Source organism: Haemaphysalis longicornis, unplaced genomic scaffold, assembly GCF_048455015.1.
Source record: "Haemaphysalis longicornis isolate Haplotype H1 unplaced genomic scaffold, Haemaphysalis longicornis Haplotype H1 scaffold_7, whole genome shotgun sequence".
Taxonomy (NCBI): domain Eukaryota; kingdom Metazoa; phylum Arthropoda; class Arachnida; order Ixodida; family Ixodidae; genus Haemaphysalis; species Haemaphysalis longicornis.
The window spans coordinates 47,727,749-47,755,303 of NW_027526422.1; the positions used below are offsets into that span (position 1 = coordinate 47,727,749).

The window sequence follows — 27,555 nt, forward strand, 5'->3', positions numbered from 1 at the left end:
CTCTGCTTCTTCGGTGGCCTGCAGCGTCTCGTCAGGCTTAGCTTTTGTCTTTTCTCCCCGTTTTCATAGTGTTTAGCTCAGGACACGATGACTCTGCGTGTAAATAAACGCGCCCTGTTGCTTTTTGCTAGCCATTTTGCCAGTTTGAAAGTCTGTTGAAGCATTTTAGCTTCCCTGTGGGCCTCTAAAAAGAGCGTTGTGTAGCGGAAACTGGTGTGCTTCTCGGAACTCGAAAGCTTTCCCTGAACCATCCTGCTTTCCTGGAGAAACAGGAGTTGTTGAAGGACGACGAGGCGGAGGAGGAGGAGGAGGAGGAGGAGGAGGAGGAGGAGGAGCGAGCTGCTGGAAAGGCAGGCGCAGCGCGCGGTTTGCTGCTGTGCGTGGAAGTCGAGGGATTGAGAAAGTAAAAGAGAGGGCAGGGGAAAATATTGAAGTCGGAGTGAATACCCGGTGTGCACACTGGTCATCCTTTCATTGTTATCCTGCTAGTGCTATCCTGTCTCACAGTCATCCTGTCAGGGCTAGGAAACGAAGAAGAGAGCTGGTCGTTTTCTCTACAAGCGAAGGTCGGAGCTAGAGTAACTAAATAAGCTGCGGTCGGAACCAATATATTACGACGTCATTCACCGTCAACGGACGATCGTTACGTGCGCTGTGCTCGCTGAAAAAGCCACGTCTCTCGACTGTTGAACAGCGGTCTCCAAACGGCACAACTAAAAGGCTAAGCGGGAAAAATAAATTACCACTAAAAGAACAAAACATTTCCCACCGTGGGTGTTGTGAAGAGCGCATTGAATTGCACGTTTAAGCATACAAGTGCGAAGCCATGTGTAAAATCTGGAATTTCACAAAACCAAACCTCTTTTGTTCGCAAAAGCGAACGCCCGCAATACATTACATACCTGTACAGGGCGTATCCATTTTCGTTGGACCAAAAACACGAGTAGGTCAAGATTGCGGTCACTCAGGTCGTCGAGCTGCTTTAAAAACGGGATCGTGTTTAGCAGGTTCGAAAATGGAAACAACGATTTTTTTTACGCGTGCACTTTGCTTGGTATTCTTGCACCGAAAAGAAGCGGCGTTTCTTAGAACAGGGACAGCGTGTTCCAGCATTTATTCGTGATATACTTTTTAAAGGCGATATTCTTTCTTGGGCTTCTTTGACCCCACAATACAGAAAGCGCTCGCACCCCAGCCTAGCCCTTGTGGCGGCATTCCAAGAAATCTAACAGCAACGAAAGGTTACAGTAGACTGCGCGCGAGTGGTGGGACGCGGGAAAATTGAATTGACTTGAGCAAACCGCCACCGTGTTTATCCTGGGAAAAGCGAGACGGAAGGCGAAAAGCAAGAGAGGTGGCCGGGAAAGAGAAGAGATACATTTACGCGGCAAGGGCGAGGGAAGACTATCGTCGTTCAACGACATTTGCAGCGAAGTGCGCAGGTACGCGGTCAATTTTTTTCATTGCTGCATGCTCTGGCTATCAACGCTTATTTTACTGCTACAACGAATTCCGTGTCACTAATGCACACGCCCATCCACGGCTCCAGATAAGAAGATGGTTTGGCGTATGCGCGCAGGGTTGAATTCTTGGAGTTCACGGGCATTTCTTTTTTTCTTACTTATCTGCTTGTTCAACTACACATCCCCACACGAGGGCTGTCAGACGGCTCCATAAAGCACCCTTCTCTTACGCACACTTAAGGCGAAACGCTAATTAAATAAACAACCCTTGTTCCATGATTGCATGTTCGACAGGATATATTGTTTCTGGGAGAACAAGCGCTGATACGGCCCTAATTAACCGCCACGTGCTAAAGTGCACGCTTTGGTGGCGGCCTCTTTGAGCACACGCCGCTGTTGCGAACCGCCGCCCGTATGTTCGAACTGTGGGGAACTCTGCAGCTTCTGTGCGGCCCGTGAAATATTCCGACGCTTCCTGGGATCGAAACGTAACCCATTCTTCCTGCACCTTAGCTGCGTTAGACTTACTGTTATTTAGCTGAGGTATACCGCGGGAGCTAGTTTGAAGGGATGCTGAAAGCTTCACCACTATGCACCAGACGCTGTCTGTCTGGCACATGGTGATTTCATTTTAGTGAACACAAAGTTAGGCTAGGAGCGAAATTTGTTTGTTTAAGGTAGATATAGTTGGAACAACCCTTATACTTGAAAGATCTTGTACATGGGGGCGGTGGGATAGAAGTTGCTTGTGCTATTGAATAACTCATCGCAAACAGTCGCACGGTTTTCTATACGTACGTTTGCAACATAAACGCGTGAACGAGATAGTTTTGGTGAGAGAAGGTCAGAGCGATGCAGCCTGAAGCCAAAGGCAATGGAAAGGGCAATCCACTGTCCTTGTCTAGTTGACATTTGTCTTTACATGCGCGCGCACACGAATGGCTACACACATCACTTGTATGTTTTGCGTGCTAATGTATTCTAAATTCGTTTGGTTCCCATGGTTAATGCAGCCAAAACAATAACGACAGCCCAAGGGCTAAAGTGGCGATTATTGCGTTTAAGCCAGTTTCATCTCGCTGGATTTGCTTTTACTGCCCGCGGAGGCAGCTTGTCCAGGGTGATGTATACATTTGAGCGTGGTGGTATCCCGCCAACTATTCCGGGATTTTTCTCGCCACTGCCCGCTCCTCGCCGGAGGTGCCGCACTGTCCAACTCTAAAAAGGACGTGCCAGGCGCTCGTCGATCATAATTCTTTTTCATCCATTCATTCCTTCTCTTTCGCTTCGTCTCACTCACAGACACCGCGCTCATCTTCGCAAACGGTCATCCCACCTTTTTGTCACACGCTTATTTGGGTCAGCCTGAGAGGCTACAGCGTCATGACTTGGCAACGCGCATATACCGGTCCTCTCGGCGTCCCTCCTCTCGCCCTTCCTTTCTCAGGGATCCCCGCGCTCCCTGCACCGTCCCCCTTTGCAAGCGCGTGCGGCGTCTCCTCGGACGCTGTGGACCGTCGCGCACCGGAGCGTTACCCCGTTACTCCTCTCGCATCTCTCGCGCCTTGCTGGCGGGTGACACTAGGGGTGCTGCGAAAACAACGGGACGCATTGTGGCAAAACTGAAGAACAGTGGAGAGAGAAGCAGACCCTGTGGCACGCCGTGCGCTTTACGTGCCTCGCTCGCGGCGGGTATAGAGCCTGATAATAATGTGGCACGCAGGCATATACATCTGATGCTCGCGCAGAGACGACTGCGCATCGCTTTTAGCCTCACGTACGGCTGCGTGCCGGGTCAGAGCAAACGTGTTCCGAGCCTTCAATCACAGCTCGATTGAGGGGGCCCGTGTTGGAAGAACAACAGTGTATCCGAAAGAAAGGAGGGCGGAAACTGGGCACCGTGTATCCCCTGAAGTGTGACGACGTTCGCGTCTTTTGTCCGCTTTGCAAGAAACAAGGAGGGAGGTCTGATCCCTGCGAACAATGAATGCGCGCTCCGTGGGATCTGTTTGAAGCGGCTGTCTGGGAATGCTTCAGGTGCGCGCGGCTCGCCCTGTGATACCTTGCACTGTCTTCTGGGTCTCTTCTTTCTGTTCGTCACGCTGTGGACTGCACCTAAGCAATTTTTATTTCGCTGAAAGTCTTTACGAGCGCGTTTTCGTGGCATCAAAGTTACAGTTCCATCGCGTTATGGAATTCAAATTCACATCTGTCATGCACATAGAACGGTAAAAATATGTTTCTTCTGGTTGTTACTTGCATCGCAGCTACAACAAGCGTACAACCGTCAGGAACTCCGTTGTACGCGTGTGGCGAATGGTCTTAGAGATGGATGTTCATGGTCGGCTTCAATTTTTTTAAATCCCTACGATTGGCGGGCTGTACGGCGTGAGGATGACACAAAGATAGGAAAAACCCTGACCAAATCTGAGTCCGTTCTAGGTCAAGCGAACAAACTGGCCTTTTTTTGTTTTTCAGCGGAGTAGCACGTCGGGGAACGCATGCCGGCGGAAACCTGTGAGCCTTTTTCTGTGTAATAAAGAGCCCCTTTCTCTTTCTATATCCCCCTGAAAGCTGTTTGTTAAATTACTCTCGAACCTAATTTTTGCAACATCTAAAATTGCCGACCCTGAGTCACACGACAGCCAGTCAGATTACGCGCTCTCTCTCAAATTGTTCTTTTATTTGGGGAGGGGGGTTAGGAGCCCGTAAAAGCAATTTTGTTCGAAACAACCCTGCCAGAAGAGCCCGCGTGCTTGACTAAACTTGTTATCTTGCTAATAACCAACATTCTCCGACTTATGCGATGCCTTGCTCCTCATTTTATATCTCTATCTCTCTCTCCTCTTTTTTTTTACCTCTTTCTTTCTGGCGTCTGTCTGGGATTCGCGGAAAATTTCGCGTTATCGCTGTCCTTCAAACAAGCACATGTACATGTATATGCAATTTTCCAATGCTTGAGTACTTTCTTCTTTTTTCACCTTGCACTCACTTTTTTTCGCTCTCCCGATGCTTGTAAAAGCAGACGGGACAGATTGCATTCGCCGCCTTTATTTTCTTTCTTTTTCCACTCGGTTGCAAAAAAGTCTGGCCTCTCATTTATTTATTTTTTTCCCCTCTTAATTCTCTCGATATTTTTCCCCCGTCCGCAGGCGATCGCTGCGCGCTGATATCAGCGGCAGCGCGCGACAGCAGGAGAGGCGGCAAAAGCGAGCGAAAAAGTAATTAAGTTGGAAGGCCTCCCAATTTTCTGAGCGAAGTCGCTTCTGCGTACAGGCCCACTTTAGAAACAAGACGAAGAAGGGACTGGGGAGAACGAAAAGGCGAAGAATAAGAAGAAAACGACTAAGAAACTACGGCGTCTTTCGCGATTAATAAACGGAAAGGAAGGGAGAAAATGATCGGAGTGCCCTTCGGGAACGGTGCATGGCCCTGCTTGCCTGTGAGGGAAAAAAAATGTGCGAACAAAAACAAATTAAGCATCAAAGGGGGGCTAATCTAAAGCTTTCCACGCGTTTGTACCAAACCCGGGAAGAAAGAGGCCAAAATAAGCCCGAATCTCGAACGCTCATCGATGGAATACTCCCTCCTTCCACCTCCTCACCTGTTTTTCTGCTGCTTTGTTTTTTATTAGCCGTAACCCAGCGCTTCTTGATCGCCGCCGCACCTTGGTTATGGGGGCCTGTCTGAACTTTGCTGAGATGCTGAAGGGAAATTACGCAGAATGAATAGATCCTATGCGTGTTCGGAGTATCATCTCGTCAAACTCTCCGTCGCGCGCCCTGCGAGCATTAAAATGGCCGCCACTATAATCCGCTCTGCAGTTTACCCTTGGCCTCTACGTTCTTTACACACAAACACACGTACAGAATAAAGAGGGAGGGAGGGGGACGAGGCGAATTGTGCTGCTTCAGGCTTCAAAATTGCCGCCGAAAGGCCATCATAAAGCGCCCGCTCTGTTTCTGTTGTAAAGCCTGTTTATACTATCCGAGATGAGTGGGACAGGAGGGCGTCGCCTTGCACTACGGAGAAAATTTACCTCAACCAATCATGCCGCTTACATGTGCAAGAGGCGCTGGCTGGACTTGTTTGCCTTCGGAAATTACCATTAATTTCTGCCGGATACTTTTTTTCTTGGTCTCGGATTTTCGTTTCTTTTATACACTCCATCTTTTTTATTACGCTACCGAACGCGCGCACACAGACCTCCCTCTCAGCTCGACTGTTCCAAGTAAGCGTAATTATCTGTTTTCAAAAAAAAAAATTGTCAGACCCTGTGGAAGTTGTTAGTTACATTAATCAACACATCGTCTTCGGGGTATCGGGTCATTAATCGTAATCTTCGCGTTGCCGCGCGTTAGATATATGCGCGAGCCCCCGTAATAAGGGTTAGCTCTGCGAAATGGTCTTGTAGCGCAGATAGTTTATCTCGTTCTTATTCGTCGTCTTCTTACCCACTCCACCTCTTTTCCTTTCCTTTTCTTTTTCTTATGCGTGCGCGCTCGGTGTCATACTTCATTGCCACGGATTCCTAGAAAAGTTGGCTGCGAAGGAATATGCACGGGAATTCAATAACACCTTGGTACAGGAAAAAAAAGAATGTAAGTTAGGGTTAGTAGCTCTCATATGCGCTCCTATTTGCATAGTTACAGCGCGCATATTCGCGACGTGTGTATAATGAAGGGCTTCGGATTAATCTCGATCGCATGGGCTACCTTAACCACCGCCTGCACGTGGGTGTTCCTGTCCCTCGCACTTGCTAGAAGTATCCGCCCATGACTTAAATCTGTGATCGCGTGCTCAGAACGCTTTTAACCCCTAGGTCAGGTCACGTGGTTCCTATCAACTGACCCGAACACATTTTATCTGCACGTGAATTGTACTGAACGTATACACTCTGGGGCAATGCCGGGGTTCAGCTTCACCGCAGTGCACTCGAGTGACTAACCCATGATGCGGAGAGGACAAATTCGGCAAAAAACATGATCTGCGCTGAGGCATTGTGTAAGGCAGAACGTCATGCTTGCGTTGCTTGATACCTCAGTGCGGACCGAACTTTTGATTCATATTGTATGGTCGGCATCGTCATTCGTAGAAATATTTTTCTTGGCTGCATAAATTGGTTAATCTAGTCCGTTGTAGGGAAGCTGAACCACGGGACTGTCGTAGAGTGTAGCTATACCGATGTTTACTTGCTGCGTGTAACAGCACTACGCAGGAACTACTATTAAGACAAAATACGCTCGGGTAATATCACCGGAAAACGACTAACGCGCGCCTTGATTCTTGAAACTAAGCAAGTTGTGAGCACGTAGCTGTTTTTATTTTGTTGCTGTTGTTCGGGCTGTTGTTGCTGCGGGCAGCAGCTGGCGCCGACTTTTTGCCGACCTTCTGAGTAGTTTTGGCTGTCCAGCCCACGTGCAAGGGCGACGTAATTGCCGTTGCAAGCTGCGATTAACGACACGTCTTATTTAACCCTCTTCGTACCTTAACACGAAAGGTTTTGAAAGCGTACGTTCTCACTGCTTGCAGAGGGAGGGGGGGGGGGGGGGGGGAGGGGTGACGCAGCAAAAACGAGAGTGGGCCATACGCAAAGCGAAGCTTTTAATGAAGTAAGCAAGAAAAAAAAAAACTAGATAAGGTAGCAATTTTGATGCCACGTATTGCCGTGACGCCGCAGCTGTCACGTCCGCTTGGACCCTTGCCTTTGCTTCCCAACAGCGCTGGCATGAGTGCGAAGGTGGGGCGGTTGGTTAGTGCCTGTCTGGAGTTGTCTGGACACTCGCCCATCCGGTGATCTCCGAGCTGTTTCTGGGATGACGATAGAATTGGGCTCTCACTCTGGAACTTTGCGTCTGAAGCTTCGGTAGTGCGACGCAAGTAATTCATTTTCCTTTTCCCCACTCATACGGCAATAGGCCTCGTGCCATCTTATGTGCAATAAATTTAACAATGAAAATCTGTGTTCGCGTGTCGACCGCGTCCTTTCCCAATGAATGCCTAGAATTCAAACTACGTCTGCGTACATGCGCACCACACCTACGGCCCGCAGACCGAACTAATGGCTGTGGGAGCTTTTGCGCTGCCAAAAAGAAAAGGAAAGAAAGAGAAGCATTGAAGCTGATTTTTTCTTCACATTTGCATTACAGAAATCAACGTCTATAATTTCAAATTGGGCTCGACACACGGAAGCAGTACATGGTCGATGTAAAAAGGAGCGTTCTTCATTAACTTCGGCCGCCCGTGGTGTTCATTGCTGGCCATCAAATTGCAATGCACTTTTGCGTGTCACTTCCATCAGAAATCATGACAGCTTGCGACCGGGAACCGAACCTCGAACCTCGCGCTCAAGAGCTGAACGACTTCGTCAGTGACCGAGCGTAACGCGTGAGAGCTGATGCCCGGACGCAGCTCATATATATGAACTGCGTCCGTCGAAAATGACGAAAAAAATTTCGGTAGTTTTGTCGCATTCTCGCATGCCGTACGGTCGTCTTGTAATATTCTTGTCGTGTCGTGATTCTGATGTTCTGTCGTGTGTCGTATTCCTGTCCTCATTTTGATGTTCCGTCGTGCCGAATTCTTGTCTTTTCGTGATCCTGATGTTTTATCACTAGTTGCACATGGTATGAATGTTATTGCCCATTGTGGAGAGTAAGGTAAATGGTAGTTCTGTTGTGATTACAGGAATGTTTGTCGTTGAGAAAATACGGCAGAAAAATGTGTCGTAACAACAGATGGCTTACAACAGAGGCATCAACAGTCGTAACAACAAAGAACTTCTGTTGTCACAACAAAGTTTTTTGTACGACAGGAATTCTTGTTAGGTTTTTGCGGTATTCCTGTTGTGATTTAGAGGGCGATTTAGATTGTGGTTTAGGTTGTGATCCTGTTGTGCTTAAGCCAGTGCTGCAGCTGGCTGCAGCTGTGGCTTAAAAAGACAGCTGTAGCTTCTTTTAGACGGTAATTTTTACAGCATGCTTCTGTATATCACTGCGCAGACGCTTTACACTTGCTCTCACCCCCCCCCCCCCCTTTCCCACAATCCAACGTTTCATTGTTAACTGAAGCCGTGACTTCGTATTTATAACCAAAGCCGGGGCTGCGACATCCCTAGTGTACAAGTATAGTTAACGTAGAACCAGACGATCTTTCTGCAGATTGCTCTTCCCGTTCGGTTCAACAACGCTTCCAAGGCGCGTCATTGCTTTATTGTTGCGCTACTATCGATCCTGTCGCGCAACCGAGCATGAGAAGCAGTTTATTAATCCACTCCCTCGGGAAAACCCGGGCAGGGCAACCCTCGTGCCAAGTTAGAGCGGCCAGGACACCCGTGTGAACAGTGAGCAGCTTGTTAACGTAAACTCCCCATGCAAACACTTGGCGTTATTATTTCTACGCAGTGTCTAGTTTACGTTAGGCCCCGAGCTCTCGTTTACGTTTCCCATCGCCGCCAGACGAGGCAAACGACTTCGCATGACGAGCGGAATCGCTTCCGCTCGTGCCTATCCTTTCGTCGGAGCCGTTATGTACGCTCCTTGCGCCATGGACGGCCGATGCGAGCACGCAGCCACTGTATCCTTATGGAGCGACTGAACGCAGCCGAGACATCAGCAATGCCGTAAAACGGCACGGTAGTTTAAGCACCATTGCAAACATTGATAGTGACGTACGAGCGCATTTTTCCTAATTTGCACGCAGACATGCTAATAGAAATCAGAGCTAAAGAAGCCGACGTTTGCAACTCCGCCATCGCTTGAGTGATCGGCATTCGGGTCGTTCTTTCTTTGAACATTCATCTCCCCTCCCCACCCTCTTATGGGTTGTTGGCTGTCGGCACCTTTTGGTGTGCGGTATTGTATTGGCCAGCTGCGATCTGAAGACACTATAAGGAGCCTGTTAAAGCTGCCAACCTAATACATGCACAGTAGACTCCGGTAAGACGAATTTCTGATAATACGGACAAATTTTCACGGTCCCTTCAATTTCGTCTTAACGGGAGTCTCTGTAAGTAAGCGAAATGGGCGCAATAAAAAACATAACTTTATTTCGCCGTTTCGGACGGGGTCCGAAACGTCGAATTAATGTTGTGTTTTTATTGCGCCCAGTTTTACTTTATATTCATCAGTATAGCCACACAATTTATATATATATATACATATATAAGAGAAGAAAAAGTTCGAACAAGGTAAAAGCACGATTGTGGCCTACGTTTCAGCAAAGAGAACTTGCTTTCCTATATATATATATATATATATATATATATATATATATATATATATATATATATATATATATATATATATATATATATATATATATATATATATATATATATATATAGAAACAACTTTGCAGTCAGCTTATTTATTACCGATAAGTCCAACAATTTCGACAGTAGGTACTGTTTTTGTCAGGGATTCTACGATTCTACGAAGACAGTACAGTAACTACTCTCGAAGCTGTTGGTTTAGATTAAAGTTTATTTAGGCCAGAACGACGTTTTTACGCGCCGCGACGCGGGCCTCGGCGTCGTCCTGGTGGCTACTCATCCGAGACGTGCGCTCGCCGTTGCCGACTCGCGAGTCTTGCGGGCGCTCGAAAGCTGTTGGAATAATTAGTAATAAATACGTTAACCGTAAAGTTCATATTCTTCACCTACATATACATGTACATATACATGTACATAAAATGAAAAGAACCGAGCAACGAGAAAACAAGCACTTTCGTTATGTTGACGCTCTCGGGGTCCCGCAAATAGTATGCACATGACGAGTGCATAAGAGGCTCCCTCCTCCCCGGTCGACGGGGCGTCATCGACAAACGCTTTGCATGTCTCTTCCTTCCTCAGCCAGGAGGGAAAGGCTGTGTTTATCCCCGACTGTCGCTAACTGCCGTTCCCCGCGACTGGGTTTACGTTAGGTTTCCTCGCACGATATTGTTTAAACGTGGCCCCTTGCGGGACCATAAACGGACCTCCAGGCGCACAATGCAGCAGCAGTAGTAGCAACCTCGCGATGGGACTGCTTACTCGCGTCGCATAGAGTCGACCGCGCTGCAGCCGCGACTCGCCTCCGTAGTCTCTTGTTCTCTCATCACGCAGATCACCGTTCCTTTTGAAGGCAGCCCTGTGGTTAGCGGTGGCGCTCGCGTCGAGGCACCCTAGTTTTTGCAGCGCATCGGCGTCGCCTTGTGGTTACAACGAAAGGATCGGAGGCTCCTTTGTGAGGCTTCAGGCTGATCGTGTTCCTACGAACTAAAGACTGCCTTCGCCCCGGGCGAGCGCTGCGAGGAACACAGCGAACACAGCCAGAGGCCGTTGCGGGCTTGTGGGGTGTACGCCGGCAATTTCGGGACAGTCATATCCCAGTCTAAAATCACAACAGGAATACCGCAAAAAACATAAGAATTCCTGTCGTACGACAAAAAACTTTGTTGTGACAACAGAAGTCCTGTTGTTACGACGAAGCCGCCTGTTGTTAGGGCACACATTTCTGTCGTAACGACAAAGTCAATTTTCTGAATGGCAAAACATTCCTGTAGTCACAACAGAACTGCCATTTAGGCTACTGTTCACAATGGGCTATAACATTCAAACCATGAGTAACTACTGATGGAACATCAGGATCACGATAAGGCAGCAATACGGCACGACTGAACATCATAATCAGGACCGGAATACGACACACGACAGAACATCAGAATCACGACACGACAAGAATATTACTACAAGACGACAGCACGACACGCGAAATTTTTTGCTTGTCTTTTCCGACTGAGATTAAGTTTGTGCTTTTATAAACTCTCAGCAGAAAGCGTCGTAGTGCGGCAAGGCCGCTCGTACAGCATGCCACAGAACGAGGGACTAAATCGCGAGGGTAATTGCTCGCTTACATTGCATAAAACTTAGAATTGATACTGTTGGCGTCGTCCTGCTTAGGATGAGACAGAGGGAATAACTGAAAGTTAGTCTTCAGAATTATTTACCGCTTTTCGATACAGTCAATTCTCGCTATAAAGAAGTTCTCGGAACAAGAAACGGATTTCGGTTTGGTGAAGGTTTACATGACATTGTATCCAGGGCAAACTAATAGCGAGTGTGTTTCGGAATGAAACAAACTCTGGAATTCAAAGCAAATGTGTCTACATTTGCTGCGCGGTCAAAGAAGCGGAGGAGGCCGGGATACAGGCCTAATATTCTTTATTTTTTTTCCCTTTTCCTGTTTACACGGACGACGACGACAAGAGGTCGCGAGAGGTCTTGAAGATCTTCGCTGCAAATCGTCTCTCGTCTTACTTTGATAATAACACATAAAAAATGCCCAGAATGGCGTGTTGGCGCGAAGTGCTTCAGGAAGGCCCGAATAAGTTCTCTCCCTGGCCTGCGAGGTCGCCATGACTCATTACTTATCTAAATGCGAGCACGTTCCAACCGAACCGCCCGCGTTGCCGCAGTCTCGACTTCTTTCTTCGTGTTTCGCCGCACCCATATTTGGCACGTAAGTGTATAAACGCGCGCTTGTTGCGCACGTATCTCCGCCATCTCGCTTCTTCGCTGTCCGAATATTTCCCCCCTCGTAGACCGCCATGCCCCGTCTCCCTTCTATCTATTCGTATGTCGGGTCTCTCTCTGCCTCGGCGCGCCCTTTGGCTTGCTGGCATCCCACACCAAACGAGAAGGGCCGTTGTCGGCATAGGCGGGCCGCCGATCCCGAATGCGTGTATACGCAAGTCTTGAGTTGCCTGCCTCGCGGGAAAAAAGAAAAAAAGAAAGAAAGACGAGCGCGCAAGTTTGCGAGTCAAAATAATTGCGGCAAATTATCGTATCCCCACCCATGGAGGTTGTTTGAAGGTGGCGACTGCGGGCGGCACAAAAACGGCGTGCGTTACCCAAACCTAGCACCAAACACTTGGCTGTGACGTCGATTGACCGCGCCTACTTACTCGTCCTCGACCCCTTTCCTCATTTTTTTTTTTCTCGCCTCACCCGGATGTAGCGTTGTCACGCGCTTTTCAAAATCAGAAAGTAGTGACGCGAAACTTAAGTTCAGCGTGCAATTGTTTCGTTTTTTTTTAGGACGCGCTGGACACGACATGTCGATTGCAAAGCCTGTTTTGTTCCATCTCCATCCTGTAAAAAAATTCACGCATCTCCACGAAGTGAATCATGACGAGTGGGCGAAGCACTGGGGATCGTTCTTACCGTAAATCACCCGTGGCATTGCCCACTCGCGTATGTAAATGAGTGACAACGCGTGTGTACAGTATATACAATTCCAATCCAAGCCAATCCGATACAATTCAATTTAATCCAATCCAATCCAAACCCAGTCCAGTACAATGCTCCTCGCACATGCGCAACGCTGTGTACACGGATGCCAAGGGACAAGCCACAGACAAATCGATATCCTAAGGTGCTTCGCCCCTAAAAACGGACGCCATCGGAGAGGGTTCCGTACCTCCATAACAGGGTTATACAGAAGAGAGGCTGAATTTAGTCTAGGAACAACTTTTTACTTAACCTTTTCGGTTTGAGTCCGTTTTTGCAGTGCGGATAAAGAAGAAAATGGGTTTAAAAGCCATCTAACTTTGAGCTCGCAGACTTGTTCTGAGGAATAATCTGGCTTTTTCGTTTCCCTGTGCAGCAGCGACTGTCCTCTGTCACATCCGTTCTCTCTTGTTAGGCGCCGGCTTTGATGCAGAACTCACAGCTCGGGCACAGAAACGCAGTACGCGTATGAAACATTTTTCTGATAAGCTCAAAGCCGGCGCATTTTTATTCCTCCTTTTTGCAGCATTCGAGCATAAGGGTCACTTGCTCTCACGCCACTACGTGGCTGTTCTTTGGTTTTTTTTAATCACGCGGCTGGATTTCCACGTCGCCGTCGGGTTTTTATGCTTCTTTCATGGTAGTTCTCAGTTGACTTCGCTCGAATGCGCGTTTGAACTCGCTTAACCCTTCGCAACATCCGCAAACTCTTTTATTCAGTTTCTCGCCTGCTTTTGGTCAAGGGTAGCGTACGTGTCCGGTGTAGGAAAACAGGTATTCGGGCTAGAACTGTCTATTACCCTTTGTGATAAGGGCGCTCTGCGACTGGTCGCGCCCATTTAGACTTGTGGGCCTCCTCCCCTTCCACCTTCACCTTTTTGTCCTAGGGAATTTCTTCTTTGTTTTTTTTTCTTCTTTCTTTGTGCTTTCCTTTACGGGTTGGGCGTCACGATAATTATTCTTGCACGAACGCATGAATATGCGGGAGCTTTTGGCACTCCCATCGTGTAATTTGCTGCTGTGTTTCTTTTCTACTCGCACCACATTTCCGCTATTTGTCGGGAAATACCAGTTTATTTTTTGTGCGTGTTTTAACGCGCCGAAGCGACACCTGGACTATGAAGTGCGCCGTAGTGGAGAGGGGGCACTGGCTAATTTGGACCACTTTGAAAAGTTTCATGTTTGCACCGAAATCTCGACGCACGGGCGTATTCGCTTTTCACCTCGGCAAGAAAAACGGCCTATGCTTGTGCATCACGTGGTTGCTGATGCCATAAAAAGTTGACGCAGATTCAAATCAAGGTTCCACGCGCCAAAGTCGTTATAGGACGTGTGCCATGGGGAGCTTCGGATTAATTTACAGCCTCCGATGGTTTTGGACGTGTGCAGAAATGTTGTACACACAGCAGTTTCTCTTTCCGTCTTTATCGGGGAAACAGTTACAGAGTTACGCGCTGTACCCGCAGTTCTTGGTGAGCGCAGCTTCGCCCTTAGCCACTAGATTGCGGTGGGTAGAATGGGAGTCCGCGTGAAGGCAAGTGGGGGAAGGGACAGCTATCTTTCCCTTGGCATTTTCTGAGTGTGCTCTCTAGAATATAAAGAGCTTTAGCTTCGCTGTCAAGACCGACGCAAGATGCTGACCGATCGAATGTTCGTTCTGCATTTTATTGTTTTAACCATACTTATTTTTTGTTCTTCCATTTCGAAGACAATAGTAATTTGGCTTGCCCATTCTCTAGTGGCCTACCGTGCGGTGGGACTCCGCCGCCGCCCTGAGGGAAACTGTGCCGCTGATCATGGGGTTGTAGAAACTATCCATGTGCTGAGGTAACGGACATTCATCGCTTCCATAACAATGTGTTGTGACTCGATGCGGGTTGTGACTTGATACGACAAACCACAGAACCTGTTGTGACTTGGTACGACGCACCAGAAGAACAGGACGGGGAGGTAAACTTGCTCTAACCAACCCATCTTGTGCCACATATCGTCGCAAGTTCGAGAGGAAGCAAGGAAATTTAATTTGAATGTAATATGCCTTCAGGTGCGCCAAAATGTTTGGTAGCATCGAGAATTTGTTATATTGATCTGGTGTGAGAGATTAAATCAGAGAAGTTTTGGTTGGTGTCGTTACCTCCAGGGACCAAATGGCGCTATTCAGTTCTTGCTACAAAACCCTAATGAATTTTTTCAACCCTGCGAAGACGTTAGTTACCCGCCGCGGTGGATCAGTGGCTAAGGCGTTGTGCTGCTGAGCACGAGGACGCGGGTTCGATTCCCGTATGCGGCGGCTGCTTTTCTGATGGAGGGAAAAGCAAAAACGCCCCTGTGTACGAGATTTCGGCGCGCGTTAAAGATCCCCAGGTGGTCAAAATGAATCCGGAGGCCTCCACTACGGCGCGCCTCATCGCCTGCGTTGCGTCGGCGCGTTAAACTATCCAATCAATCAAATCAAGACGTTAGGTAACTCTGGCATCGCTCGAGGCTCAGGTGTAGAGGGGTCGATGGCCACCATGGGGTCAAGCAAAACTTCGGCATAGAAAAAGCACGGAAGAACCAGGAACCTAGCTTCGACCCTAAAACGCGAACGCCTAGTTGCACCCAGGAAGTCGTCCCGGTGCTTCAGTCCGGTCACGAGGGAAAGAACGGCGCAGAGCGACCTCTTCGGCACGAGAGGTCCGCGCGCTGGCGAAAAGGGGAACGGTGTCAACCCCGCCGCCTTTGTTCCCAGCACCACTTTTTGTCGCACCTTTGCGCGTGCTGGGCGCGCACAGTGGCTCGCGCTAAAGGTGCCAATTAGAAGCCTTGATTAATGCTCCGTAATTAATACTCCTGCGCAAAGTTCGTCCACTTCTTCACGTCGTCTCTTCCCGAGGCGGCGGCGTTCGATCGCAATCTGGATGCGTGCTACCTGCTCTCCGCGCCCGCTTTCCGGGTTCAAGCGCCGTGCTCTATGCAAACCGCGTCCCGAGCGGCGTTCACGTACAGGCACCCAGGATTGTTGCTGCGCGCACCCCAAGAGCGGCTACAATTAGTTGCTTCGCATTTCGCCGCCACGTACCCTCTCATCGAACAGTGTTAAAAGAGCGGCACACGCGTCAGTACCGCGCCGGGTCTGTAACGTTCACGTGAGAAGTAGGCCCGCGCTAGGAGGAGTTTTTTTTTTTTCCGCTGGGAAGAATGGCCGTCGTGATAGCGGGAACCGAAAGGCTTGTAATGAAGGTCCTCGCTTAAATTGGCTTACTGAAGTTCGGCATCTTGCTCCGTGCTGCGCACGTCTCGCTAGTCTCTCGCTTCCCGAGGTCGTGAGGAATTTTCGAAACTGAGGTCAGTGGTCTGAAGAACCGTGCATGCGGCTCGCATTATCGGTAGCCAATTTCAAGAAAAAAAAAATTAGCAGTGGCTTAGCTCGGCTATTCCAGGATATACGTAGCGTGAGCTAAGGTTCAGCTGGTTATTCTTGGGTTTTTCAGAGTTACTCAATATATTAGCTGATTATCATGCGTACTGCAGCTAAAACAATTTCCAATCCAATCCAATCCAATCCAATCGCATCGCGGTGGTAGAGTGTGCCGTGATACGTCACTGCGCCTCGCGCTTGCGCAGAACGGCTCTCCAGGAGCCACGCAAAACTGCTCAACCTCGGCCAGTGTAGCTTACGCTACAAAACGGCCTCGCGTAAGAGAAGGTTGTAAAGGTGTGCTGGAATGCGTGCGTTGTCGTGCCATGAAGTTGCACGTTTGGCCAGCTTAGCAACACGTTTTCGTCGTCGTTTGTTTGGTTCCTCCGCCTGCGAGCCGAGCAGTTCGAAATGACAGGTGGCGTGGCAGTGTTGTCTTCGCTAGGGTGCCTCGATTCACGCGCCCGCCGTACAGGGTGGAGACATGGAGACACGTATACGCTGGCGCCGCCATTTTGGGTCACTCGCTGCCGCCGCAGCAAGTCATTGTATCAAAACCGCGCTAAAATTATCGCCGCAACGCAGTTTACTGGCGAAGTTTGAATCATGTCATCTTCTTTGCGTTTCTAGGTCTTGTGGGAAACGAAAGGAACAACGCGTTGAGCACTTTGACCCAATAGCGGCGGCACGGGACCGTTCAAAGGGTGTCTCCACTCTGTACGGCGGCGCTGGCATCGCATTATGGGTACAACGCATTATGGGCACGGACGCATTATGGGCACAACGTTCCTTTATGAAGGGGAGGAAGTTTCTAGTTTCGAATTTTTCACCGAAAAAATTGACGTTTGTCGCGTCGCTCTGAATAATGGTCGGATGCGTCCGTATGCGTCGCGCGTGCCTTTTCGAAACCATCTGCTATTGCTGCTTTTACGTCAGAAATACCAGTCTTTTTTTTTTGTCCATGCTTCTCTGTGCATTGTTGTCTGCGCTAGGGTGCCTCGATTCACGCGCCCGCCGTACAGGGTGGAGACATGGAGACACGTATACGCTGGCGCCGCCATTTTGGGTCACTCGCTGCCGCCGCAGCAAGTCATTGTATCAAAACCGCGCTAAAATTATCGCCGCAACGCAGTTTACTGGCGAAGTTTGAATCATGTCATCTTCTTTGCGTTTCTAGGTCTTGTGGGAAACGAAAGGAACAACGCGTTGAGCACTTTGACCCAATAGCGGCGGCACGGGACCGTTCAAAGGGTGTCTCCACTCTGTACGGCGGCGCTGGCATCGCATTATGGGCACAACGCATTATGGGCACGGACGCATTATGGGCACAACGTTCCTTTATGAAGGGGAGGAAGTTTCTAGTTTCGAATTTTTCACCGAAAAAATTGACGTTTGTCGCGTCGTTCTGAATAACGGTCGGATGCGTCCGTATGCGTCGCGCGTGCCTTTTCGAAACCATCTGCTATTGCTGCTTTTACGTCAGAAATACCAGTCTTTTTTTTTTTTTTTTTTGTCCATGCTTCTCTGTGCATTGAGGGTTGTTCTGGGCCAAAGGAACCGTATAATGTTGCCTCCGACGGCAAGTCATAAATCTCCCTCCTTTCTGAATAATGATCAATGGAACGCATCTCAGACGGAGAACTCAACTTTACACGCGGACTTGCAAGTGACAGCCTTCTTTTTTTTTTTTCGCCATGTCTACTGGTTCCCCTAAATGCGGAATATTATTCCGGCCTCTATTAATCATCGAAGCACTTCATGGTGCCTACGTTGTTTCTGCAGCTTTCTTGCCATTGCGTGGATGTACTGTGAAGAAATAGAGAGACGAGGAAAAAAAATAACAAGCCTTCTAACTTTTTTGGTTCAGCAACTCCTATGTTTTTCGGCTGAAAGGGCTTCACAGAAATGCCTCGCAGGCGGGGGCCACCGAATAGCGCCTTCAAGACAGTTATTTCACTTATCAAAGCCCGGTCTTCAAAGGGACTTCGGAGACAAAACATTCAAAAGACTCTTTTGTTCCAGCAAGAGTGATACCGATTTCGACGCACACGAAACGATTACGCGAGATAACAAGGAGAACAGATGATGTACTGGCGATTCACCGGCCACTTTTTCGTCCGGTCCGCCGACCAACGCCACCGCTAGAGTTGCATACTCATACCTCACTATCATCATCATCATCCTATCTACACCCACTGCAGGGCAAATGCCTCTCCCATTAATCTCCAATTATCCCAGTCTTGTGCTAACTGCGGCCAATTTATCCCCGCAATCTTCTGGATCTCATCTTCCCGTCTAACTTTCTGCCGCCCCCTGCCACGCTTGCATTCTCTAGGGATCCACTCGGTTGCCCTTAATGACCAACGGTTCACTATGGCCACCGCCAAAAAACGAAGCTGTGTTACTGTAGCGGTACCTCTAGTTCCATTTGATGATGCCACTTCAATGTTAACACGGCGCTAACGCAATGATAACTCCGTTTTTAGCATTTCCCCTATTACGTCACTGCTGACGTAGCGTGGCGCGAAATTTGAACGTTTGGAGCGGCGGTTATAGCTTCGCCGCAGCGCACGCCGCACTGTGCGCGCCAGGCGAGACGAAAGCTGATGCGCGACAGCCTATCATTTTCAAAATTCCCGCGTCGCGCGTCCGCCGTTGCTCAAGGGTGCGCGTGGCCAACGAACCGCCCCCACACCTCGCACTGAACCGAGTTGAGCCTAGCCAAGCCCACTTGGATTCTCGGCACATGCCTTCTCTTTCCACGGATTGCGGCTCGTTTTCCCAGTCATCCCTGTAGCCACTCGCTGCTATAATCGAGATGCTGGTGGGAGCGCCTTGGGTTTGGGTTTATGAGCGTGCCGTTTGTTGACCCGTTTATACGAAGTCGGGGGCTAGCGTACGTAATAAGGGGAAGGGTCGGGGGGGGGGGGGGGGGGGGGGGGACGTCGTATCTCGACTTCCTCGTGGTATGCATACGGGCTCTGTTGCCTCTCGCCTCTCTTTGGGCGCCACCTTCTTGCCTGTTTGCTTTATCAGCTCGCGCTTTCGCTTCGCAGCTTTCCAGGTATACGTGCTGCGTATACAGCCGTGATCTCGGCGTTCATTCGACGTAATCGGCGATGAGACGATATAAAACTCGTTATCCGGGACGCTTCTTCTTCGTAAGATAAACCCTTTGGCCGCGCGCTTTATGTAGTAAATGCAATAACGGCCGATCCACTGGGCGCACATTTCGCGTTCACGGCCTGCAAGGGGTCTCTGGTGCACAGAGATCAGCGCGTTCTGTTGATGTTTGTTTGTTTTCTTGCTTGTTTGTTTGTCCCGTCGTTCGTCCATTTTACAGTTGTGAGAACGAAAGCAACAGACACGTTCAGTGCCCATTATACCGCGGCATTATCGGTTTTTCAGCGTTGTGGTAAAAAGCCGCTGAGAAACGGACATTAGCATTGCGTCTATCGTTACCTTTAAGCAGCGGAAACAGCGGGGAGGCAAGACACTTCTTATTAAAGGCATTGCTATAGTTGGGCTGGGCTGCCGAATAAGGTTAGGGGGCATTTACAGGCTCCGTATCATTTTTGAAGGTCAAACAAAGACACAAAAGAAAATAAAATTCTTCGCGCAGTCCGGACGTAGATGATTTTAAGCCAAACCTATCATGTTCCCTTGCGCAATTCCTATAGACACGTGTGTGAGGATAATTGCATGAACGTCCGTGTTGTGTGGGGAGGTTAAGTGGTGCATTGGCGTTGCGTATATACTTCACATGCGAAGCCTGCGGGCTCTGAATGTTTTCGTGCTATTCGAAGCTTCTTTATTTATTTATTTATCAAATATAATGGCAGTCCACGGGAACTCGAATTTAACTGCACTGTGGGACGGGATGGTAAATTTGTGTACTGATATCGACACATTAAGCGTGTTTTAGTCCGCTGTAGCTCTTTTTCTGCGTTTTTAACCTCGCGAAGAATGGAAGACATAGCAAGACATATATCATGCGAGCCAACACTCTGCGGGAAAGAATCAACCAACACGACGAAGTGTATACTGTAAGTTTTAAAAAAAAACGACGCAGGAATTGGCGTTGAATACACAGATGGGGACAGCCAGACAAAATAAAAATTTGTGGTCGGCGACCCACACCCAGTAATAATGATTCCAGCACTTAAATAAAAAAAGAAAAGCGAACAGGTCCTTGTTATTGGCACATTTCGGGCGAACTATCCACGCTGCACACACACACAAAAAAATTGAAGGAACGAAGAAAGAAAAGGGATCTTCCAGGTGAGACGATCAAATCATTATAATTATTCTCCACCGCAAATGGCCCGTTATTAGACTCGTCACAACGCCCTGGGCAGTGCCGGCTAGGTACACACTCACGCTCGGTTTTTTTACTTGTCCAACCTGGGCCTCCTTCGTCGTGTTCTGTCGCGTGCTGCTATCCACTGCACGCTTTAATTACACGTCGTCCGCTCACCCCAGCCATGAATCCCTAACTTAGCAGTAGTGGTAAACCATAGCTTGGAGCGCCGTGGCTTTCTTACAGTCTAGACGTGCACATTGATCTTCGGCTCCTGGCTTTTGCGGCGTCCGAAGCCACGGCCAACAGGAGACGACGCAGGGTAAAGTGTCCCTTTCGCACCGGAGGTCTAGGCTCAAGACTCTTCGCAGGCCCCTTTAAGGGCTCTTTCTCAATTAATGACGTTTAATGACGCCATCTTCCTGTCCTTCTCGCCCTGTGTGCGCGTACCGGGGGCCGCCGCAGGAGAAACGGCATATACCGCCGCGCGCGGAGGTACTACACACAGAACACAAATAAGCCGGAATGGGAGTAAATGGCTTGTGTCATAACTCAGTACCAATTCGGAGTTTTCAAAACTCCTTCCAATGGGAGTTTCGCCTTACTCCCATTATTTCGGCAGTTTTTTCAGTAGCATATGGGAGCTTTTTCAGTAGCATTTTACTGCCACTACAATGGGAGTTTCCAGGGGTACCATTGGGAGTGTATTGTTTCCTCCAACTGGGAGTTTTCAGGGGGCGCATTGGGAGCAGTGTTGACCTGCATTCGAGGTTTTTTTTTTTGTGTGTGTTTTTGTGCGCTTCATATATATGCGCTGCAGTGGAATTTATTACTGCATTTGGGAGTTCTTAATAAGGGCACAGGCCGCATTTTTATTTTTCGTTGGGGATCACGTAATTTCTAGTCTTTTTCCGCTTCAAACGTTGAATGGCGAAACGTGAAAAGTTTGTTTTCTGCACAGTCAATTTATTGCATAAAAATTACATGAATACGATATACGTGTGAACACCTTAATAAGACAATAAAAACAGTGAATCAACAAAACACCTACATCGAGAACACAAGGTATCTTGGTAAGAACTTTATCTACTACAACAATCCTCAACGAAAAAAATTTAAGCCATTTGCAAACAATGAGGTCAGCATGTAGTCGGTGCGCTGTTTGCTTGCACCTGCCTCCCAGACGCTGACGTTGCCGCACCCCCTGGCACGTTCTTCTGGAAGCCACAGCAGCACATTCATTAGAGGGATAGCAAAACGCTTTAAATCTGCGGTAACAAATACATAAGCATATTGGGCATCTGACCTGAAAAAAAAAAAAAGAAACGGCACTGTAAAGACGCTGAACTTGTCACTCTTGTGTCCAACTTTCCGTAATGTCTGAATGTCTGTTTAAAGCTACGCAAAATTGCACTTCTGTCCGAGACACCTGCGCTTACTAGTTCGTCGAAACGAAGTGTTCTGCTGTTCAAAAAGGTGCGCGACCATTGTGGCGACCAACTTCGCAAAATGCTTCCTTTCCCTCTTTTCCTTGCGTGTAGTGTTCTGGGAACGAGCTTCAGGTTTTACCCCCCGCACTGTCCCTCTCTCCCCTCACCGAAAGTTAAGGAAAACTTTCAGCCGGTGTGACGCCTGCGCGTGCCCCCCTTCAAAAATAAATAAAATAAGCAGTCGTCTGTCGACACTACAGAATGCTCCCTCGAATGGCGTTTGCTGGTTATAGTTACACGCGCCTAGCGTACGGAGAGCTCCCACGGGACCCCGACCTTCTGCCTTTCCAGTGAAAGCAATTAATCGCCGGCGGCACGCGACAGTCACCCTCCTCGTAGCAGGCGCGGCTGGCACCACACCTACTTCTCAAGAAAAGCGGCTGCCGTGCGACGTTTGACCGGCCAACTTCACCCTCGCTTGCCAGTAAGCCACAGACACAGCCTAACAAAAACACCTAACAGCCGTCCAGAGTTCGGACAGTTTTCATTCTGCTTGCGAGTGTGAACCAGTGAGTGTTCTGCTCGAGACCCGCGCAAATACGCATTGCTTTCACACCGTTCGGCCTCCCCAATGACGTTCCGGGCATGGTGCCGTCTTTCACGCACAACGCTCACCTCCAGTGGCGGAGAATCGCCCGTGCAGTGGCGCGGGAAACACGTTGAGTTTATTTGACGCTAGAAGGGGCACAAGTCTCCCAAAATGTTGCGTACAATAAAAAACGTGAAAATCTTACCTTCAACCACCTCGCAGAGGCACAACCGCGTTGTTTTTAACGAGCCACTCTCAGCGATCACTGCATTTAGGCCTCGCGTTGGCTCGCTGGCGTATTCGTCGGCTCGAAGGTTGGTGACTCGGAGGCGACGTTGCAGTCCGTCGCACGTCAGTCCAGGCTGGTTCCACAATGTTCGCAACGAGCTTCGGTTGTTGGGAAGCACTTCACATCCGTTCGTCCGGCCGCAAGTTCACACTGGCAATAAATTTTCGGGTACGCTGGAGCTCACACGACACACGACACCAACTGTCAGCCATTTTGTAAGGACGCGTAGAGGAGGAAGGGGTGAAGGAGGAGGAGAAGGAAATGGGGGTGGCGTGGGAGTTTTTAATACTCCCATTAGGACAAACGCAGTAATCACAGCCAGATACTGCGTTTTGTGAAGAGGTACAACCGTGGTAAATGCGCTTATTTACGACGGCTTGTGGCCCCCGGTGTAAACTGGCAGTTTTTCCACCATCATACTACCACACGTGGGAGCAGGCCGCCTGTCGTGAGGAGTTTAAAAGACGTATTCCAGCCAAGAAACTCCCATTCAGGCTAACTTGTGTTTTGTGTGTAGTGAGCGCGGAACAAAATGATAATTGCGATAATTGCGCCCGCTGAGAAATTGTATCCGATGTCCTTGTTAAATTATCGCGACGCTACAAATGGGAGGTGGATGCCAGTGTTTCTCGCACTCGGACTCGATTGAGACGCGTCTTTCCGAACAGCGGGTATGCTACACGGAACCCTGTCACGTGACCAGCCGTGGTGGCTCAGTGGCTATGGCGTTGTTCTGCTGAGCCCAAGGACGCGGGTTCGATTCCCGGCCCCGGCGGCCGTTTTTCTTATGGAGGCGGAAAGCAAAAACGCCCGTGTGTTCGAGATTTAAGCGGACGTTAAAGATCCCCGGGTGGTCAAAATTAATCCGGAGCCCTCCACTACGGCGCGCCTCATCGCCTGTGTAGCGTCGGCGCATTAAACTCCACAATCAATCAATCAATCAATCAATCAATCAATCAATCAATCAATCAATCAATCAATCAATCAATCAATCAATCAATCAACGAATTAATTAATCAATCAATCAATCAATCGATCAATCAATCAATCAATCAATTAATCAATCAATGAATGAATTAATCAATCAATCAATCAATCAACCCTGTCACGGGGTTCTATTTGTGGGTTTTCAGGTTGAGTAGTTATTAAGACGAAAGGTTTAGGTGCCCAACTGCGCGAAGAACAGGTGTTTGTTGCTGTCCGGTACGGGAAATGGCCGTAGTTGGGAAGAGTAAATGAAATTTGAATTTTCGTGTGGGAATTGAACCCGGGTACCCTGAGTAAGAGCGTACCGCGTTACCACCGCGCAATATCAGCACGTTTCCAGTAACGGGACAACAGTAACCAGAGCGAGTGCGGCGCGGACGTCAGATTGCGGGACAGGTGAACGTGATGGCGCGGAAGTAGAAAAGGCGCATCCCAGCCACGGAGAACTCTGATTCCAACCTGGCTATCGCAGTCATTGACTCCAAAAGACAGGAAACGAAAGCGAAGAAAGAGATGCAAACACGAAGTATTGCAGCGAAGAATGCCCGGGCAGCCAGGGGAAGCCATAATGCTTTCGCCTTCAAAACGCGTAAGCAGACTCAAGTGCCCCGAGGAGTAGTTGTTTCGTATTTCGTTTTTGACAGGTGGCTTGAAAGCGCAAAGCCCATTCAACTTCAATTCGTGGCTCAATACATTTAAACCGAAATTACAGTCTGTTTCGCCGGTTGAAACCGACTCTCCACTGGAGATGCTTTTAGTGTGTTCTGCTTGTGGTTCAGCTCGCGTTTTCGATAAAACGAACAACCTTCAGAACGTTTATCTGTCTTTTCCGGCACGCTGCGTTCCAAAGAATACCCGACCCTGTAGTGTAGGGTAGCGTCTTTTCGGCCACCCCTGAGACTCGAAAAAGGACAATTGGCTATCCCGTGACAAGCCGCGTCCATTAACGCAGCCGCCATCTATCAGTTAAGCGCCGGTCGCTCGCTTTACCCACGTCACGGCGTGTCAGTGTCTATAACTGGCTGTCGTTGGTCTACCTTCTAACGACCCCACTAACAATCAGATCCCGTGAAAATGACCCGAGCCTTCCTACAGCCAACACACCTCGTTAGAACTTGGCGCGCAATGGAATTAAACACAGCTCTGAGTAGGTAATGTGCACGTGGTGCGGCGGTTGCATAACTACCAGGTGAAAGTAGAAATTCCCCCGTCTTCTAACTCGCGCAGACCGAGTGCCTCGGGCGCCCTGCTAACGACCGTTCGCTTCTCTTTGTTCGAACTATCGGCACTCCGTTTCTCCGCATCCCTATACATCGTTGTCGCTGTGGAATCACGTGTTGGTCTTTCCAGCTGGATAATGAGGTGTCATTACAAAAGATCGTGATTACGACGGGAGGTAGGCAGAGAGAGGGGGAGAGGGGGATGAACACATGCCTGCTCCGAACGTGTTGGTTCCGTGAGAATGCGGGCACGACTGCGCGGGCCTTTAATACAGGATGCACTGCTGGTCGGGTAGCGTATATGCGCGCAGCGTCCTGCGACGTCCGACCTCACTTCTTCCTTCTTTCTGCTCGGGCCGCCGGCAGACTCGGCCACGTTCGCCCTTTACCCTCGATGTGTGTACTGCTCCTCCAGAGCGGTGATTTTTATACGCACCACGTTCATGCCCGCTCGCCGACTTGAGCAGTCACCTGACGCACTTGTGCGATTCTCCGGGCGTGGGTTGCCAGCATGGCACGCTGATAGCAGAATCGTGGGCGATCCCCCTCCGCCTCTTGTGGATCCGGGGCTGCGCAATTTGCGTGGGGTTCCTGTGCAAACGCGAGGACGGTTTTTCGTGCTCTAAATTGCGGCCAATTTCTTTCGAGGCATCGGACGTATGTCTCTGCGGCCATAGCGTTCCTTCCGCAATGAACCCGCACGAGACTAGAGGTCTCCCCGCTAGTGGAGACATTACATATCGGAGAAACCGCGCACCTGCGTTCCGAATCTGCTGCCCTTTGTTCTTAAGCAGGGTCGGGGGAAGCTAGTTACGAGAGCACGCCAACGTTTACAAATGCATGATGCGCGTTGTTTGGCTCCGCTGATTACCGCAGGAGTTGCTGATAGGTATACTTTGGCGTACGGGTATTGCACGTATGCGTTAGGCTCATTTTCAGTACGCCATGCGCGTGAATACGTGACTTTGAAAAGGCAGCGGTGCCAGGTTTCTTTTGCGTGCAACCCTGGAAGTGAATATTCTGATCATTTTTCATTTCTTCTTGATGCGTCCCCCAGATGACAGGAACAAACACCGAGCCTCCTTATGATGGCGTGCATACACCTAGGGCCACTTGTGTTGTCGTTACAACCGTTCAGTGCTTGGAAACCCTGTGTCACTCTGCCATACACGAGCCGTGTTCTTGTAGCGCGCACGTCACGCGCGGAGCTCGAATACAAACAAGATGCTGACAGGATTTTTGCCTTCTTTCGCAGGGCTGACAGCAGGTGACGCGCTGGCCAGACGGCGGACATGACGTCGGAAGCCGCCTGCCGGCCTCCAAGCAGTGCCTTCAAGCTGAACGCCATCTGCGAAAAGCTCGCCCGCAGCTCGGACCCGGAAGACCTGGCGGCTGCGATGGCCGCTGGTGGAGACGACGCGTGCGCCGACGACGCGCCCGACGACCTCTGCTCGCCGCGTGCGCCGCCTCTACTCCGGGAGCCGGCCGAGGAGGACGACCTCCTGGACGACGAGAGGCCGCAAGGTGCCTTGAACGGGGCCTTAACGGACGACAACTCGGACGACAACGAAGCGGACGACGGAGCCCCGGACGACGGGCCACTGGTCGCCGCCGGCGCTCCGATGCCCACGGGCGCCGCCTTCAGCGAAGTGCCTTGTCCCTGGCCGGACACTGACAGTGCCTTGGACGGACGGCTGCGCAATAAGAGGAAGAACTTCCAGCCAAAGAACATCGCCTCCGCCGTGTTCGCCGACTCGGACGAGGAGGAAGACGACGACGACGAGCGGGGCGAGGAGCAGCCCACGCACCCTCCGCCGCTCCTGCGCCTGGTCCACGACGTCGCGCAGGACGGCGACGACGAAGACGACGATGGAGCGGCCTCGCCGACGGCGAGCTTCCAGGAAGCCGCCAGTGTCGCGTTGCCGTCGATGACGCCTCCACCGTCGACCTGTGCGGAAGGCGTTGTTGCAGCCACGACGGGCCGCGAGGAGGGACCCTTGGACTTGAGTGACTGCGGCTCGATGCGCCGCAAGTCGCAGCAGCCCGTCAAACGGGTGCTGTTCAACAGTGCGCTGGCCGCAGAAGGCGGGGGTCTCGTGTTGCCCAGGCCCGCGAACTTTCCGGGCGCCGCCGTGGTGGACCTCAGTGGTGGGGCTGGTGTCAGTGTAGGGCGCCGCAGCGAGGAGGAGGAGGACGACGTGCCGACCTCGGCCGCGGAGGACGGCAGGTCTTCCGCGTCCCTGCCATCCCCTCTCCGCCTGCAAAGCGTCTGCAACGACTCTCACGCGCCCACCGCAGGCAGCGGCGGCGGCGGCTCGTCGCCGTTTCTTGGCTCGCGGCAACATCACCTGCACCACCATCACCACCACCACCACCCCACGCACCAACATCAGCACCCGCCGCAGCCGCACGTTCCGCAGCACCAGCACAGGGCTGCGGATGCTAGCCTTATGAAGGACTACGCGGAAAACACCATGAAGGAGCTGCTGAGCATGTACGGGTTGCACGATGTGGTCGAGTCCATCACCAAGCACGTGCCTTTGCATCACTTCTCCTCCGGTGAGTCCGTCACTCTCCCACGTTTCTGCGCGTTCACGAAGTGACAACG

At 50.1% G+C, this 27,555-nt stretch overlaps 1 protein-coding gene across 3 annotated transcripts in view; it reads left to right on the forward strand.

The window, feature by feature from the left end:
- The window catches only part of LOC144145520 (uncharacterized), a gene marked incomplete in the record, with an annotated part of 396,732 nt that overhangs the window by 271,745 nt on the left and 97,432 nt on the right, over positions 1-27,555 (forward strand). For all 3 annotated transcript variants that reach the window (XM_077677175.1, XM_077677174.1, XM_077677173.1), the window contains 1 exon segment: positions 26,203-27,506. In XM_077677175.1, coding sequence (XP_077533301.1) covers positions 26,240-27,506 — 1,267 coding nt within the window.